Genomic DNA, 18631 nt, shown 5'->3' with positions numbered 1-18631 from the left:
AACGGAAACAGCCTTTTTCCTTTTTTCTAATCCAATTATAGTCCTTGCACACTTTCCTGGTAGTCTTACTATCTGTGTAGGTCTGAACGTTAACAACACCCAGGAACTCTGGAGCCAGAGAACAAAAATTTAAGGAAATACTTAATACTATGCAGAAAGATTTTTTTTTTAAAAAAAAAAAAAAAAAAAAAGCAATGAAGCTGAAAGAGCTGTTGTGGAAATGAGATTACATTTACAAATGGAATACAAATGAAATCCTACAAATAGAATGTACCTCTGTGCATATGGTTGTGCACTGCATTGTAATAGGTTGGGTTTAGTGTGTTATTTTGATCATCTTAGAACCTACTCATTCCCTAAATATATACTATCTGAAGATGTATCCTTTTCTTATACCTTTTGTGAGACTAATGTAGTAATTTTTGTTTATTTATCTGCTTCCTAGCTTGTCTCCAGTTTAACAGCTGTGGTCCTTGTGTCACTGCCCAGATTGGCTTCAACTGCAGCTGGTGCAGTAAACTCCAAAGGTAAAGAAAAGTATTTTTCTTTTTTTTGATATGGGTATACAGATGTGATCAATGGATATCCAAAAATATTCCCAATAGGTTACTCAGTAGAGGGGGATGTTATGTTTTATATACATGCATTCACGTGGATATACACCTCAGTTGTGATCACTAGCCACACATCACTGTCCTGTTTCATTTCAGCAAAGAAATTAAGCAACAAAGGTCAAAGCAGTTGTCTTAGAAGTTAAGCCCTTGTTCCTATTTCTTTAACCCCACTTTAAAATTCTTTTGAAGGACTCCACAAGAAGTAGAAATCACAATAAAATTCATTTTTTCTACCTGTATCCATTGCTTCGTCAAAAGTAATTTAACCACAAAGAGGTATGGGGTGGCAATGTAACTATAAAAACATGCTTGTTCTCTTCACAGTAGGGAGACTGACACATCCAGAGACTCAGATCCTTTTCTCTTTTAACTTCTTATCATACTTAGTGGTCACATTGGGTCTCCTCAGCCTCTCACTGCCACATTTTATGACAAAGTGACCCACTTGATGAGGGAAAGGCTGTGGATTTGGTCTACGTAGACTTTAGTAAAGCTTTTGGCACTGTTTCCCACAGCATTCTCCTGGAGAAACTGGCTGCTCATGGCTTGGTCAGGTGTATGCTTCACTGGGTAAAAAGGCACAAATTGTGGTGAATGGAGTTAAATCCAGTTGATTTAACCAGTTAATCCAGTTGACTCTATGATTCACGAGGACAGTCAAGTCAGTAGTACAAATGATTTAGACTGTGGAGAAGCTGGAGCACAGACAGTAAAATGGAAATTCTGCAGCTGTAACCTTTACAAAAAGTTCTTCTGTTACTGACTTTCATTGATCTTCATGAAATGAATCTTCATAGCATTAATTTATTTAACACTGGTTCTCTGACACAAAATGCAGTATCATAATGGCTATGTATCATTGTGTTTTTCAACACCAGTGACTAGGTTCAGAAATCTTATGTATAAAGTGGATGCATAATGAAAGGAGAAAAAGGCTATTAGCATTCTAAAATAGCGTAATGATTTGATACCATGTTGAAGAACTGAAAAATAGATGATGAACAAGATATGATATTAAGAACTTGGAGTCACTTTTATTATGTTTTCTTAAGCTTCAGCTCTCACAATAAGTAATGTGATAAGTCACTCTTGTTCTCAGTGTTTTGCAAAAAGCTCTTTTGTGTGGAATTGAAGCTGAAGTTGCAAAACATATCAAACATCTTCAAGGATAAGGATAGTTGTAGAGAACCTTTCCAAGCAAGCATGAACAGATCTTGTTTACTTTAGCCAATTTCTTGCTTTCATGCATTGCTTGGTTCTCCTATTAATAGATGTTGTAACACTATCTGTTAGAAGAGTCTGTTACTTTGTAGCCAGTGTCCTCATTTCTGTTTAGATAAATTTATTTATAGCAAGTAAAATTTGAAGAGATTATAAGGTTCAGACCTCTTATGAAGATCTGGCAAACCCCAAGATCCTTTGTTTTCTTCTGTAGTTTCTGAAGAACTGATTTTCCCAAGTTCTGGAATTACAGTTTTGCTCACTGAGGCACAAATTCACTGTGGAGAACAGAAAGGGTTTTATACTTCACCATTAGCAGGACGCAACACCAAGCATGTAGTTGCACTGTTTCTCTCCATGTATTCAGATGAATTCGTGGCTACCCATTCATAATTGGCAAGATGCAATTTGCTCCTGAAAAACATACAGTCTCTACGCATCTATTTCTATTCAATTAAAGTCCACATGAAAAGAGTCTTGCTCTTTTTTCCCTGTGAAGATCACACAACAATCAAAGATGAACCTACTGTGAAGCAGTCTTGCTCTGTTTCCCAAAAACAGTTAACTCCACACTGCAGCACTGTTGTACCTTTGATGATATGCAGCTGATAGACTGAACAGCTTTATTGCTGTCAATTATACCATTACTAACTGTATTGAGACTGTAATTTCATGCAGGCTGTGTTCAGACATCATTTGACCAGCAGCAAAAGCAGGAACTGGAATTAATTCCTCTTTTTTTTAAAAAAAAAAAAAAAAAAAAGTGTAGATCCAGAAAAGCAAACTAAGATCATGCATCTGCACAGAAATTGTAGTAGTTTAAAAACAGTCATACTGTCCAATTTGTTTCTATAAGGATGAGTGATAGTAAGCTGGGCTTAAGCAAATGCAGGAATGTGTATAGAATCATAAAATAATTCATATTGGAAGAACCTGCTAGAGGTCATCCAGTCCAACCACCTGCTCAAATCTGGGTCAGCTGTGAACTCAGACCAGTTTGCTCAATACTTGAATTAGCTGGGTCTTGAAAACCTTTAAGGATGATCCCCTGAACACCTTATTTTTATACTAGATTTTACACCTTATTTTTAAAACTTTTTTTTTCTACACTAATATGGCTGTGGTAACAATGCCTGTCTCAGGCCCTGTTGCCTTTCTTGTCCCTCTTCAGTTTCTGAAAAAAAGAGCAACTTATTTCAACTAATTCAGTTCTACAGAAAAACAGATCTGAAATAATAAGTGGAAGCAAAGTTTGTGAAAAGGGGCAACTTGCTTCCCAAAATGTGAAAATTGAGCACCATTTTAGTTAGGGTATGTTACGGTCTAGGTTTGTTGTGATGAAAATTCATTCCTGTCAGCTTTGATAATTTTGTGTTTCCTACAATACTCTCACCTGCATTCTTGTCCAGTTCCTCTCTTCTTTTATCTTGCTGTTCCTCAACATGTTCTTTCACCTTAGGTACATATAGAAAAATCTTTATTTCATTGCTCAGTTTAGATGTCTGGATCACTACAAAGTGCTCAATCATTTATTTCAGTAACACATTGTTTTTACTCCCCTCACAAATAAATTCACTATGTTAAAGTATTCTTTTTGCACGTGATAAAGAAACTGTGTCAAAATAATACCTAACTATTCTAGTTAAAAATCATAATGAATGGAAAGCTGTGAGCTCCTTCATCACAGTGGTTCTGCTTTTTCTGTATCACTGCTCCTCAGTTACCAGCCTAGACTAAATCACCCTAGACTTTTATTTTCTGTTGTGGTAAACATTGTTCTTCTGCAGCTGAATAAAATCTGCTTGGAAAAACAAGGGCAAAGCACTACATGAAGTATCAACTTAGACATTTCAGAAGTGCCTAGTGAAGAAAGAATATTAATATTTACACTTTACAGTGAGTACTCAGAGGGGTTTTTGAATAAGCAGAAGTGGATGTTTAGGAGTAATGCCCAAGTAGTGCTTCTGGGCTGCAGAGTAGGGAATGATGTAGCTGGCTGGACACATTGGTCTGGGAAGTGAGAAACCAAAGGCTGTCTCTCTTGGCTTATGGGCAAAGCCCAGAGGGAAAGGCAACTAGCCTTTGGTGCGAAAGCCTGAAGAAGGTGTTGAACATGGTACTGGCAGGTTCCAGTGTGGCAATATTCTACTAATTGATCCAGTGGTCCACTTTCTGCAGCAGAAGAGGGCCGGTTTGCCAATGAGGAGACTGTCAGAGTTATGATGCTCATATATGTGACTGTAACAGACAGTGATGCTCCTCCTGTGGAGCTGCAGGAGCACTTTGGTACTCTAAAAAGAGAACTCCCAGAGAAGATAGGCTTCCATGTGGATAACAAGCAAGCATGTATCCAATGGGAAACAACTCCTTACTGATTCTACAGCCTTTTTTTCTCAACAAGTTATGATCCCATTTATCCAGAGCAACTGTGCTACTGAGAACAGCATCTTGTATGTTTTTTTTCTTTGCATAAAATTTAAACCACATATTGAATAATTCACACAATAAAGTACAGTTGTTGGAAAAATAGAAAGTGTTCATAAAACCAATATCTGAACAAGGAAAATTGACCAGTAGAGTCATTGCAGAATAACTGCACTCCCCCATGTGGGCAATCTGTATTGGAATGAAAATAACTATTCTGCAACACAGTGGATTGTTTCCTACCTGTAACTTCATTCCAGCTGCAGTCCATTCTCTTCAGTCTTTAGAGGTGTAGGTTATCCTTAAAGGTAATTCAGAGCAAAATCCTCTATTTCTGTCACTCTCTACAAGCTTGAATCATGGTTTTACTTTTCATAAGGGATCATCAAACTATCCACTCTGAAATCTAACATAAAGTATGTCTTGTAACTGAAGAAAAGGTATTTCATTTTTCATTTTCATTTCAAGAAAAGGTATTTCATTTTCATATGACTTCAGCAGATGGAGAATCCTCCTAGAAGATATTCTTTTTTCTTTTTTGAACCATGTAGAAGAGGGAGAACTGTTCCATACACAAAAGAAACTAAATATAAACATGGAAGGTAATATAGTTTTAGAGCTTTCTGCTATACCTGAATCTGTGTCTATAAAACACCAGAAAAACCTAGCATTTGTCTCTTATCACCTGTTGGTGAAACTTGGATTGTTTTTACTCCTTTAGCTCTAACTGCCCAGAATGTAGAAACTGAACAAATTCATTAATGTTAGATCTGTTTCCATGACTCTGATCATACACACAATTTCCAAAGCTTCCTGCAATCTTGAAACAGTCTTGAATTAAAAAGATGAGGGTATCCCATTTCTGATACATTTCCCTTTAATGTTTAACCCTGAATGCTAAAAACAGCAGTGGTTCTGTAAACCAAAATGTTACTGCTTTTCTTTTTGAAATGTGTTCTGAGCAAAGTGAAAAATCACAAATGCCAGGAAATAGCAACAATAGTGAGATTTAAGTCTCAATATTTCTAAACTTTTTAATGTCAATCACTGCTCCCATCTAAGCAGAAAATAAAGAGGTAAGTTATTTTGTATTCTGTACTGGTTACCTGGAAAACATGGAAGGGAAAATCTTTGGACACTTGCCGTTCTTAAGAAAACATTTAACAGTTGAAATAAGAAGTGACTGTTTTCCACAGTGGCCTTATGGTAACAGAAATTTTAAAAATTGTTGCCTTTTTTTTCTGAACCTCTAGGAAAGCTTGAAATGTTTTGTTTATTTATTCTTCTTTTAGCAAGACATTGGAAACATGTTCAGTTAACTTTTAAATCTGAGTTCATACCTAGAAATCTTTAATATCAGGGAAAGAAAAAAAAAACCTCTTGAATCAAGTATTGTAATATAATTGATAGTCTTATGTAAACTAAAGTATTTATTCGGTTAGTAAAGTACTATCCATATAGAATTACAATAATAGCACACAAAAAAAATAATATACAATCTGACTACATGAAACACCTGATTTAGAAAAATCATTAAATATAAATAAGAAGCACTGAGTGTTTCTGTACACATAGCTTACTGTTAAATATCTACCTTCTTCTCATCTTTATTTGATAGCTGGCATTGTAACCAAGGTTGTAGATTCCATTATGGAGCAGGTCAAGATTCCATTATGGCAGTGGAAAGGATCAGAACTAAAAATAGTCATCAGATGAGAAAACAGATGTATTACCTTAATCATGCAGTGAACATTTAGTAAATATCATTTACTGTGATGTGCTTTGGTCTAAGCCCCTTAGGTTATTTTACCAAAACTATGAAGCTCTTTAATAACAAATAAACAAAAATGAAATCTAGAAGTTTTTAACTTAGATGTTATAAACACAGTCTTCAAAAGTTCTGGAAGTTCTTATGCAACGAAATTACAGTGAAAGCATAAAACTGAAATTACTGTTGGTTTGATGGATGAAGTAACTATCCTGGACACTGCAGTGCAAGGTGTCAAAACACTTTATACTGTGCAGGGAAGAAGGTTTTACTTCATCAGCCTGAAAAATCTTTCTACTCCCGTCTCTACTTTCTTGTGCTGCCATTTGTAGAGCTCATTTTTCATTCAAATGCTAACTTTTAAATAATTTCTGTTTTTAAATATTTGAGGGTTTAATTTTCCTTGTTTGTTTGCTTCAGGGTTCCATATTTCAATTCTAAATTAAAAGATGGGGAGAAGACTTGCTGATTATTATTCAAGCTGGTTTTATTCCATCACCATTTAACTGACAGGACCATGCTGTTATTACAAAATCATCCACAGTATTAGCCATTGAATTACTGAAGAAAAAAAAATTTGTATGGATTAAGTAAACCACCAGAGGGAGCATATATAATCCAATCAGTGTAATAGATTCATATACAAATGACAGGGAAAATCTCATTTTAAATGCTTTAGAAGGGATAGAGATTTAAAATATAGTGTGTTCTGTAAAATGTATTCCACTCTATCAGTGTATATAACTTCATGAATTTGCTGATTATACTGCTGCTTCAGGCAAAGTGAAAGAAATGTGCCCAGCCTATCTGTCTCTAGAATTTGTATTCCACCAACAGCAGTTCTCTATGCTGGAGTGGTTTTATACGAAAATATGTCAGAGTCCTAACACTTGTGTCTTAACAAGTGGTTTGTTGAATTAGATCAAATCTAGCCCATGATAAATGAGAAGTAGTGTCAGTACTATTTTTCTAACTTGAATACTGTTTCTTTCCTGAGTACAGAGCAGACAGAAATTCTCTGTAGAAATTCTGGCCCTCCATCAGAGTCTGCTCTGTTTAAAATGCCATGTATTTTTCTTCTGTTTTAAAAGTTGTATTGAGACAGCAATAGGTCATTTTTATCAAGTGCAACAAATATATCAAGAATGAATGTGTAGATTTGTCAGCACTGATACACTACTGATAAGAATGGTATGATAAATAAATCTATACTTTATTTAGCAGAAAAATCCTCCACACCCAACTACTTCAAATCCTTTTCAAGCTGCTTTTTCTTATTTTAACGAGCTAATTTGAACTCATGATCTGCAAGAATCTGTTAGGAAATCAGTATTCAATAATTGAGAATTTTATATGCATGGGAAGCCTGATGGGAGCAAAGCAAGAAAATAAACTGCCACAGAATTGCTTAATGAACAAAGTATTTCCTTAAACCAGAGTGAGATTAGTGATGGTATTGTTTGAAATACAGAGAAGGAAGCTTCACAAGATCTTAGATCTTCTCAAGTGCGATAGCAATACTATTTTTAACACAGTGTAAACTTCAGTGAGACTGAAATCTAAGTTCCATTGTGGAACACAGAGGATCATGAGTTCTTAATGTATTTTTATGGAAAGTTAGCCTGTATGCAAATGAACTAGCTTTTCACTGAAATTCATACATCCATACAGGGATAAATATCAAATAAATGCCTTTTTACAAGCTGGACAAGATTGTGGAATTTGTTAGTAGCTAGATTCCATGGAATTATTGTGGAATTTCTGTAATTCTCCTTGATCACAGATTGTCTGGTACAATTCCTATGATTAATACAAATAAACCTAAAATGTTCAGTCTTGGAACCCAGAACTGCAGTGAAGGTGCAGTAGCCCTTGCAGGCCTGTGACATATTACAGCAACACCAGCCAGTGCAGTAGATACACTGTAGAACTCTATAGAGTTGAATCATCCCCCAACCAAATCTGTCTCTTGTAGGTCTGTCAAATATCTCACATTCTTAAGGTGTCTCATAATAAACACAGAAAGTAGTTATCAAAGATACAGAGGACAGTTAAGTACTTAAATCCCATTTAGACAAGGGAAAGCAGACATCCATCTGTTATTTACACCTTTGAAAATATTTACTTTTCCTGATTCGTTTGGAAGGAGGACCACAAATTTTTGTTTAATTTCCATGTTTAATTTTGAAGACACACAAGATAAAATAGTGGTAAAACACCAGATAAATAGGTAGATAGCACAGCTCTTTTCTGTAGAAACTTTTACAATTCTGCTATACACTAGTACCCTTTTATTCCTCACTTATTGTATTGGAACAAGAAGGAAAAAAAACAAAAACTTTGTCTTTAATGAACCATTCATATCTAGGACTGCAATTTCCTTGTTAGCTGTAAATCTTTGAAATCTCAATAGAGTTGAGTTCAAACTTAATTCTGCACTGTTTGTTTATCCTGGTGAATGCTACATACATAATAGTGAGTATTGCCCTCCTCTATTAAACCTGCATTCACTCTGGGATTAAACATTTCCTGGCAGAACTGCACCATGCTCAGTCACACAGACACCCCAGATTCTTTTCTGTTTGTTTTCATTTTTATCTGTTCATTTCTAACATTGATAGCTACTACCAGAAAGTTTGGATTCAGCTATATTTCTATTTAGCTGGTGAAAGTTGACACTTGTCGTGAAAGGGCTCCTCAGAATGCAATTTTTTTCTAGACCTTTTAAGAAATATCTCAGAAATTTGGTCATCATTCTATGCAATGCAATGGGCTTTCTCAGGACTCAGTTTCTATACCAGGTATTACAGCCTAGCTGATTTCCAAATAAATGTATTTTCTGGTAATTAATTAAAAGATTTATACTTAACAACATGCTCATGCATGTTTATTTACTAGGTAAATAAAGTAAAGCAGACAAGACATTGTTAATTTACATGGAACTTTATCATGAAATATATGTGAAGAATGATTACATTAATACACAACAGAAATAAGAACAAACATATATTTTAAAAAAAAAAAGTTATTTAAACTTAAAAGTAAAGATTAGTTCAAAAACACTGAGATGAAAGTTGCAGTTAAGGCAGAAATTTTACCTGGTTTACCTGAATTCAAAGACAGACTTTCTAGAAGGTTTTGGCACCTGGAGATGGGAACCTCCTCCATGTGAACACAGGTTCAGACAGAGGAATGCAGTCAGGGTCCCAAACTCTTCTTTAGTTGTCTCACTATATCTTACCTGAAATAATTAGATGTGAACAGATTGTCTTTTCTACAGATGCTTTACACTACTTAAATTGTTTTCTTGGTACTCAAACTGTTTGTTCCACTTTTTGCATGTGTAAAGTCCCAATTCATCTCTTTTTAATACTGACAACATTTATTAGCTAATTTGTCAGACATTGTCTGGAAGACTTACCTTTATTTCCTAAACTACTGATATTGTGTTCCTATATATTGTTTTTTAAACGCTTTATTAGAAAACACACAAATGTAACCACTCCAAGCTTTATGACTTCAGGACAATTTGTCAGATAAATTCAGTTACACAAAAAGCTTCATTAATGGATTAGCAAAAATGATGATTGTGCAGTAGGTACATTTTGTCCAATAGGCTTAATAGTTCTTGGCAGAACTTTGATTTAGTGAGGAATAAGGTATCAGATTTTCTCCTTTTCATGCCTGAGATGAATTTAATTCATAGTTCCTGACTTCTTCCTTAACAGTCAGAAAATGGGATGTTTTCAGAAATGCATTGCTGTGTATCTATTTCAAAATACTTGAATGTTCATGAGACTAGATAACAGAAATGAGCTATTACACCTCCCCATTATATCCTAAATTGTTGGTCTAGATAATCGCTTTCTCAGCTGCCCATTTCTTTTCTTATTGCAAGTGTTTGTAAGAAGAGAAAGAGCCAAAACCAAGGACAAACCAATTCAGAAGACCTCCAAGTTCTGTTCACGACACTTCAGTGGAAACAGAGAGCTGAGGCAATCATGCCTGACTCTAGGGTACTTTATAAAATGGAGGTTAATGCATTGCTGTGGAAGCCTTCATTTTGCTTTCCTTCATATAAACATCCTACCTACTGTATTACTATCTATAGAGAAATCTAATGTCTTCTGCCAATTTTTTGACTTTCACTCATCATTAGAAAATGCTCTCATTACAAGGGAATTACATAAAACAAGTATTTAAATCAATTATGCATTTTAATGGAAAGTTTTTGCACTTTTTTTTATTTTTTTTCTTTTTCTTTACTTTTTAGTTTCACTGAAATATATCGCAGAATGGCAGTCCCAGTTAGATTTGTTTAATGGTCAGTTCCGTGGTCATACAGAAACAGTCACTTGTACAGCTGTAGTTCATCTTCCCATACCAAATATTTTTGGATGTAGATTTTCTTGCAAATTAAACAGAGCCTGGGATGGGAAGCTTCCTGGGCATTAGAAATTCATTGTTTGAACAATTAAATAGTTATGATGTTCCCTGACGTGATTTTAATCCATCCCCAGGAGCACTGTCCAGAACAGTGCCCAGGCACACTGTAGGAGTTGGAATATTCCAGTGATTATTCCCAGTTAGTTGGCAGTTTATATGCGGCCTCCTTCTTTTCAAGTTTGAGAGAGTTTTCCTGTTTGGGCTTGGGCCATCCTGTGCCAGTAGTCTTCAGTGCCAAGGAGCATTTCTAGGCATGTTTATTTTGCTAGTATAGAAGGAGCCAAAATGATCACAATAGTCTTAACTTCTTTCCAGAGGCACTAATCTTATGGATGTAACTTGAGCATCACTGAAGTCATATTTGTCTAATAGTCTCCTAGATATCTCTCTTTAAGGAAGGGCCATAAATGAAGTCTTTTTTTGTAAGCATAATATTTTAAATTTTACATATTCCTATACATGTATCCCTATGTAATATTGCCAGAAATTTTAATTTAGGCAAACTTGAAATCTGCATGTCTCTTCATGAAATCTGGATAATCTAAGTTTAAGAACTGCTAAGGAAAACTGTTCAATTTTTCAACACAGTCTACTGATTCTCTATAGCATATATATTTCATTGATCTTTACAGTGAGCAAAACAGTGGGGACTCTGTCACATTTCCCTGTTGGAGGTATTGCCAATTTCATGGAAATGAATGAAGTTTTCTTAGTATTCTTCCTAAACATTGGGGCTTTTTTTTCTGCACCATTACCTCTTTAGTTTCCCTTCAGCTCAGCTCTGTTAAGTCTTCCAATATCTACATTATCACATAACATTAAAGAAACCACTTGTTTCTCAACAGAAATTACAACAAATATTAATATCTACAATTAATGATGAAATCGATGAACTGCAACTGTTCTGTTTTACAGACTGTTCTTGCTGAATGTGAACTTCAGAATTTGACTCACTTTTAGAGAAAAAGAAATGATTAGAATACTTGGGGGGGGGGGGGGGGAGAACTTCATGAACTTAAAATTCCTTCAAACATAATCAGTTATAGGATGATTTATGTCCTTACTTTTTATGTCTAGCTGAAGAATTCTTTGAAGCTTTACAGAAGATGTTTTTCTTAATTCATCCATTCCTTCTGCTCCACAAATGCAGTATTGTGAATATGGAGTTTCAAAACTTTGTGTGTTCTTTATGCAGAATATTCTTTTGTTTTGTTTGCCTGCATTATAAATATCTTAACCACTGGCTTACAGAGTCAGTTTATCACATTATGCCTTCTTCTCCTGTAATTGTTCCTGCTTCCTTTGACTTCTTACTTTTTTTTCAATTTGTGAATGTGATATGACAGGACCAGTAACCTAGCTTGGCTAAACCATAATATCTCTGCATTTCTTTTTCTAGCTGCTCAGATGCTGATGACTGCTGAAACTGAAACAACTAGTATAGTATTGCTCAATCACTGTGGGTTTGTGTGTGGTAACAGAAATGTAAACAGACATATTTAATAGTATCTCTAGGAACCAGACTGCTTTCGTCCTGTCACAAGGACTGTACTACTTCTAATGCTATTAGTGGATTTTATAAAGGAACAAAATTCTAAGAAAAGTAAATGAATAAGAATGAAGTTTGGCCAATGTATGAATGAGACCTGTATATTGATGCGCGCCACCTGAAACTTGATATTCTTCAATATCCTTTCCAGTCTTATATTCCTATATCTGGGAGTACTGTAGGAAGCACAGCAGCTGTGGCTTAATATATGCTTGTCTGGTTTTCAGAAAATCTGGGCTTAACTCTTGTTGCTGTTATGGAATTCTGTGTTATCTCAACCAAATCATTTAAACTCTCCTGTGCTCCATATACTCAACTCTAAAGTGGAAAAGGAAATATTTCCCCAAAGGTGACCTTCATATTTTTGTTTTAAAAGGAAGAGAAATAACACTTATGGATGATGTCCGTATAAAACATTATAAAGTAGTTTGCAAAACACAGTTTGCCACTCCTTTTTACTTATTTAACCAGAAGAAAATGTAACATTTAATGTTGAGAGGGGGAACATAAGATCTTCATGGGAGCATCCACCCGAAAATTAAAGAGATCACTTTGATGAGCAATGCCAACAGATCAGCATTCTCTACTAACTTTTGTTGCAATTACCTCTTTGGTCATATATAAATGCACAAACTCAAAGGCAGTGGAGAATGTAATCTAATATCAGATACTAATTTCAATGTATCTCCTTCCCAGAGATTTGATTGTTATTATTTTCTGCTGATTCTGTTGGAAAATTTGATACCATAATCTAACAAATTTGACTCTAGGCTCTTCTTACAGTCTCTTTTACCTTGTAGTTATTCAAAGCAGAGCCTTTAGCAAAAGCTTCCATTTTATTCTTTACCTGCTTTTCAGCATGTTTCCTTTGTTGTTGTAAGTGATAGTAAGATTATAGAAAATATTCTCCTATTCTTTTTTAATCAGAACTCTGACAACTCCCACTTTAACTAGGATTTTTTCTTTTCTTTCTATTTGAATTTAAAATAAAACTTACCTCTTTTAACCCACTTTCATTCTTAGGCTCTTCCAGCAGCAAGAATTTCCAGTGGGAGTCCTTATTTTTACTGCCTATTCATATGTTGTGTCTGAGTTACAAATATTAACTCTTACCCTTCAATCTCTTCAATCTCTTTAACTATAAAAGACATTTTTTGTACAGTAAAAAAAAAAAAAAAAGTTTAAACATCTTCTCACTTCCCTGTTTGCATGACATTGCAGAATATGCAACTCTATTTTCTCAGAGAGATTTTCTCTATATATATAAAGTTGTGGAACAATCATCAGGTTCTAGATTGCCTGCATGGATGTGTGCCACTAATCTCTGATTATCAGTCACCTGCATGTTGTAAATTTTGAGGTATGCAACCTTAAGACAATAATGGTGCTACAGACATGGATATTCTGCATCAAACATTCATTCTGCTTTAGCAATTTTATTTGATTTTATCATAAGCCTTAATATAGTACAGGCTGTTTGTAGTACTGTATATTTAAAACCCTCATATTAAGCACATCATCTTAGCTGTTCAAGAGAAGACCTTACAACAGGGTAGGAGCAAATCCTCTTCTAACTATCCAAAAGGTCATCCTTTTCAGAAATAAAGTTTAATTAAGCAATATGTTCAAGTATAAGATAAATACAGACAACACATTTATGATTGAATTTAGCTATATGGTTAGATGTACTGAGCTAGCTGATAATTGTAAATACCATTCAAATACCATATAAATTCATACCACAGACACTGACAGTGACACTTCAACTTCATAAGGACATTGAGCTGTGATAAAGCTCTGCATTTCTGCCAAGAGACAGTGGAAAATAATAAAGGGAGGGAAGGACAATCTTGTCACAGGTAGCACAGTGTGACAAGAAAGTGATATTCAAAATATGGAGGAATCAAAATGGAGCATTTTTTTTTGTGTGGGAATGGGAGGCAAAGCTAGACTGAGCACAAACATAATGCTTGATATATTTCTTTCTCAAAAAATCACTGATGGTTTTATTTTTCACTTGGACTGACACTAAGACCAAGGCTTCCAGTGTTTTATTTTGCTTCCTATCTCCCTCAGCCCGTGAAGAAATTCCACTTTAAAATATACTAATTCTTCTTATAAGCAACTCAAACAATGTAGCTAGAATCATCATCTCTTCTTTCCATGATGTGAACAAAAGGGAAACTTCATGGTTCAAGGCAGAAAAGAGTTCTTTCTGTTCAATTTTCTACTTAATTTTCCAGGTAAACATTTTATTTAGAGGCGTCAATAAGTATTTTAACTCACTTGAATAATTATATGGTATTTAAGAAATCATTTCAAATTTCTGGAATGCCCTTCTGTTCCTAGAGAAAAAAAAAAAAAAGAAGAAAAAGAAAAAAAAAAAAGGAACAGTAGGCTTAAAAGGGCACGTGTTGTGCATTTTAATGCTCATGACTCTGGCATACCAGCTCAACCTGGTGAAACGATTTTTCCATTCAGACTTTGTCCTTTCCTTCCCAATAATTTTCCATTATGTTTTTAGCTTTTATAAGTTAAACCTTGCTGAGATAAACTCTTCTGTATAAAGGGTATCTGATTTATTATTAATCCTCTTTAAAGAGAAAAAGCACAGAAGTTTGGGTTATGCACTAAATGGACACTTCTTGTCATTTAAATATGTTCTGCCAAATAGAGGTAAATGGCATCTGGTAGAACTGATGACATCACCATCACCTTTCTAGCTATGTACAGTCAATAGAAAGGATACTGACATCTTTTTTGTTACCCAGACTCAGCTGCATTAATTATGCCAAATCATCACTGTTAGGCATGCAAAAGCTTTAATTCTTCCTTTGCTCTCTGAATCAGTATTCCCAAATTCCACACAAATCCTGGAATTCCTTATATTTAATGAATGTCCCTGTTCTCATTTGCTAGAACATCTTTGTTATTGCTTTGCCAGGAGCAGATTTGGGTCATCGCTTGAAAATTAAGTTGTTATAAAAAGGCCATGTTGACAGATGGCATAAATGGCATAGCTAATCAAATCTGCTCCAATGTTTTAATGGCAACAGGGAATTATCACTATGCTACTAAATGAAGTTCTTAAAAATGCAGTCAGTAGAGTTGGTGGTGCACTGAAATTACAGTTCCCAGAATTCTAACTCAATGACACAGCAATGATGGTATTGGCTGTGGTTGTCATATGCCTCAAAGGAAGTTCACAAACAGATTTCCTTGGAGCCCAGCACATCTAGTTCCTGAAAAAGCTGCTTTCTGACAATACTGTTTGGACTCACCATTGCTTCAATAGCAAATGATAAATAAACAGTGTCCAGGGTTTAATATGTTTTTGTTTGAAGTAGATTAATCTGAAAAGTGTCTGTTTCACATGTTTAGATGAGCCATTCCAAGTCCCTGTGTGTCGCATTGAATTTTTGATGGTTAGTTAATTCCTCAGGAAGAATCAACACCTCTAATGTTTCTTGCCACCATATTTCAACAGTTTGTCAGAATAAACTTCAGAAATGTAAATGAGTGGATATGGGATAAGCATTTTTTCACTTCGGAGTCTTAAGTCTGATACCATTTAGATACTTTTATTTTATGTCTAAAATAAAATGTTCATTAATCCCTACCAGGTCTAAGTACTGTCAGGATTGAGTTAGCATGGCAATATTTAGCATGGCCTTTGTCGTAGGAATTTAGAGAGTGACTTGATATCATGTCTAAATATTGAGCTTGATTTTCAGATTTTCTGAATACCCACAAACCCATTAGATTTTAGTCAGAGCAGTATGATTGAAATGTAATGGTTTTGTTAGTATTCAGTACATCTGAAAATTAGACAAATTATCCTTCAAGACAGAAGTTACTAATTAAGCTCTTCAAATTTCAGAGAAAAGTGTGAGCTGAGGTTTCCAAACATTATGTTCTACTCATAACTGTAATATATCATTATTTCTTTCTGCTTAGCAAGGTCCTTCTTTTTCTCTCAAACATTCATGGAGGCAGAAGACCCCAAAGATGGGGAGGCAGCTCCCATCACAGCTCCCATCACAGCATTCATTCACCAGTCAGCAAGGAGGAAGAAAAAACTCTTTGTGCTAATCTGTACTCCTGTGAATTAGAAAGGAAAGAAGGAACTCTTTGTACTTCTCTGGGATACATTTCTGTTTCGGGGATTTGTTTTCTTCACTGTAATAGGTTTTTGAAAGTCAGTTGCTTTAAAGTGAGTGATAACTGACGTTTGTTAAGGTTGGTGTTTTGTTTTGTTTTGTTTTTTTAGCAACATTGCAAATGGTGGAATGAGGATCAATGCAAATATAGCTAATAAGAATGAACATTTTCTCAAAATCTTTCATCAAAAACATTGTAGATTCTGCTGAGAATAATTATACAAAGAAGTTTGTAAACTTCTTTTTCGTGACTTGTTAAGGTTGTTTACATTCCATTTATTACTATAAAAATGATTCCGTTGCTCCATTCTTCCAAAGTGGACCCTGTTTCCCATATTTAGTTGAAGTAGGGTAGCATTTGACGTCTTGACATCTTTCATTACATTGAGAACCAAAAATTACCTAAGGTAAGGCAACCATAGTAGTTGCCTTACTTGTTTGCTTAGTCTTGTCAAAAGGCAGTGAGAAAGTTATTTGCTGTACAATCAGATATGTTATGGCCATGGATACCAAAAGATATCACCTGGATATGCAAAGAAAATTTAAAAACCCTAACTGGGAGAACCTCTTTCAAAGCAGAGCATGATGGTTTAGTTTTTTACTTGCAATTTTGATAATGCTTTCCATTTTTAATGCTACCTCATGTCTAGGAAACTCTAAGTTACTGTATAAACACTGATAGCACTCTTGCTAGATGGGGGGTTGCCAGGGGAATCGTTATATTAAAGCGTTACAAGTTACTTTAAAATTTCTTTGTCACATATTGCAAATGAGAAAAGGATATTGCAAACAGGTTATTAACATCACCTAATTTGATAAGAAATATGCATGCAACTTAAATTTTCTACAGCTACTGAGGAGGTAGAAGCAGCTCTAGTATTCTCAAATTGTCATGAGCACTTTTCAGAGGATCTGTTATCTAAATCCATGAACATTGACTGCATAGTAATATGTGTATCTCAGTGTCTCAGATCACCTTGCCTGATAAAAGCAGTGACTGGTTCATTACATCTTTTGTAGATTTGCATTTTCCTGGCTAAGAAAACTGGACAAAAAACAATTCATCCAATTTACATCCATATGGTTGACATCAAATGCAAAAATAGTATGGCTCAGTGCAGTCTTAAGTGTAATTATCCAGTGGAAAGGAAGCATTCCAATTTAAAAACTACAAATAATCAACCTATAATATTAGGTTAATAATAACTCATTCATTGAAATGTCTTTTGCTCAAAATGGGTGAAATGATTGACTCATATTGTAACAGCCTCTTGAATAAAAGTAATACCATGTAAATCATATGGATTTTAAAATAAATCACATAATTTATTTATTTTCTCTGTCATTCTCTCCTTTCCTTCTACTGTCCTCTAATGCTCTTGTTTTCCTCCTATTTCTATCTGGCCAACGTCTATCTGTTTCATTATTTAAAGATGCTCCAGTGGATTTGACCGTCACCGGCAAGACTGGGTAGACAGTGGCTGCCCTGAAGAGGTATGTGAGTAGTCCTCAGCCCATCAGAGATCTTTCATATACTTATGATGCTTTTATTATGATTATGAAGAAGGGTTTCAACGCCAAAGACATCCTATATTTATCCTTGTCATTTGGTGGAAATATTGTAAATTGTAATAAAGAAAAATAAACTTCCCAATTGAGGGAATAAAACGAGGTAAACATTCTTCCTTTGAGAAAACACTTTAAAAAAAAAAAAAAAAAAGTACCAGAAGCCCTGCCTCATAACAATGCCTCTGCACTGTTTTTCTCTTAGGTCTTCTCTTTTTCTTGCCAGAAAAGGGGAAGAAACTGTAATGTTCCTCCTCTCAGAGAACCCTCTGGCAGTGTAATCTTAAGTGAAAACCAGGCATTGCATGTCTTACATTTTGCTTATGAAGTCTGGCCAAATCATTTAGTACAGAAAAAAAAAAATCATAGATGAATTCAAATAGATTAAAGATAAATAAATAAATACAAGGCATTTGGATTTCCTTTCTTGGAGACGCAGTGAGAGAAAAATATACCTGACTGTGTTAATGGTGAACTGTCAAACAGGGACTGTGGACCTCCTCTGAAAGACACACTTAGGGTGCTCCTGCACCGGAGCAGTTCATTTTCAAGATATATTTATAAATATTTTACTGCTCATTCTTTCCTAGTGTCCTCCCTTTAGAAACAGGTAGGGTTTTGTTTGTTTGTTTGTTTGTTTTCATCTGGGGATTGTAGTAATAGGAAGAAATTAATTTACAACACTTTTAATCTTCTTATGGCCATAAAATAATAATAATAATAAAAAATAAAAGTTACTTTTCCATTATGGCTGAAAGGTCCTAATTCTGTCATGAATTTCAGCAACATAGCCCTTCTGAAGTATATCGTCAGGTGAAACTAAGGGCAAAATGTAGCCCCAAGTGTCTAGTTAGGAAAGCACTTTCTGTTTTATTCTCAGTAG

The 18631-nt window shown here is 34.9% G+C and overlaps 1 protein-coding gene across 1 annotated transcript in view; it reads left to right on the top strand.

Moving 5' to 3' along the window:
- PLXDC2 (plexin domain containing 2) overlaps window positions 1-18631 on the top strand; it is a 268291-nt gene that overhangs the window by 220639 nt on the left and 29021 nt on the right. The window contains exons 9-10 of the mRNA XM_080581228.1: window positions 446-527; window positions 17616-17676. Of these exons, the coding sequence (XP_080437354.1) occupies window positions 446-527; window positions 17616-17676 (143 nt within the window). The remainder of the gene's footprint in view (window positions 1-445; window positions 528-17615; window positions 17677-18631) is intronic.

Source organism: Anser brachyrhynchus (genome assembly GCF_964034855.1).
Source record: "Anser brachyrhynchus genome assembly, chromosome: 2".
NCBI lineage: Eukaryota > Metazoa > Chordata > Aves > Anseriformes > Anatidae > Anser > Anser brachyrhynchus.
The sequence above is the reverse complement of the archived record's forward strand: the minus strand, read 5'-3'. Positions and strand labels throughout refer to the sequence as shown.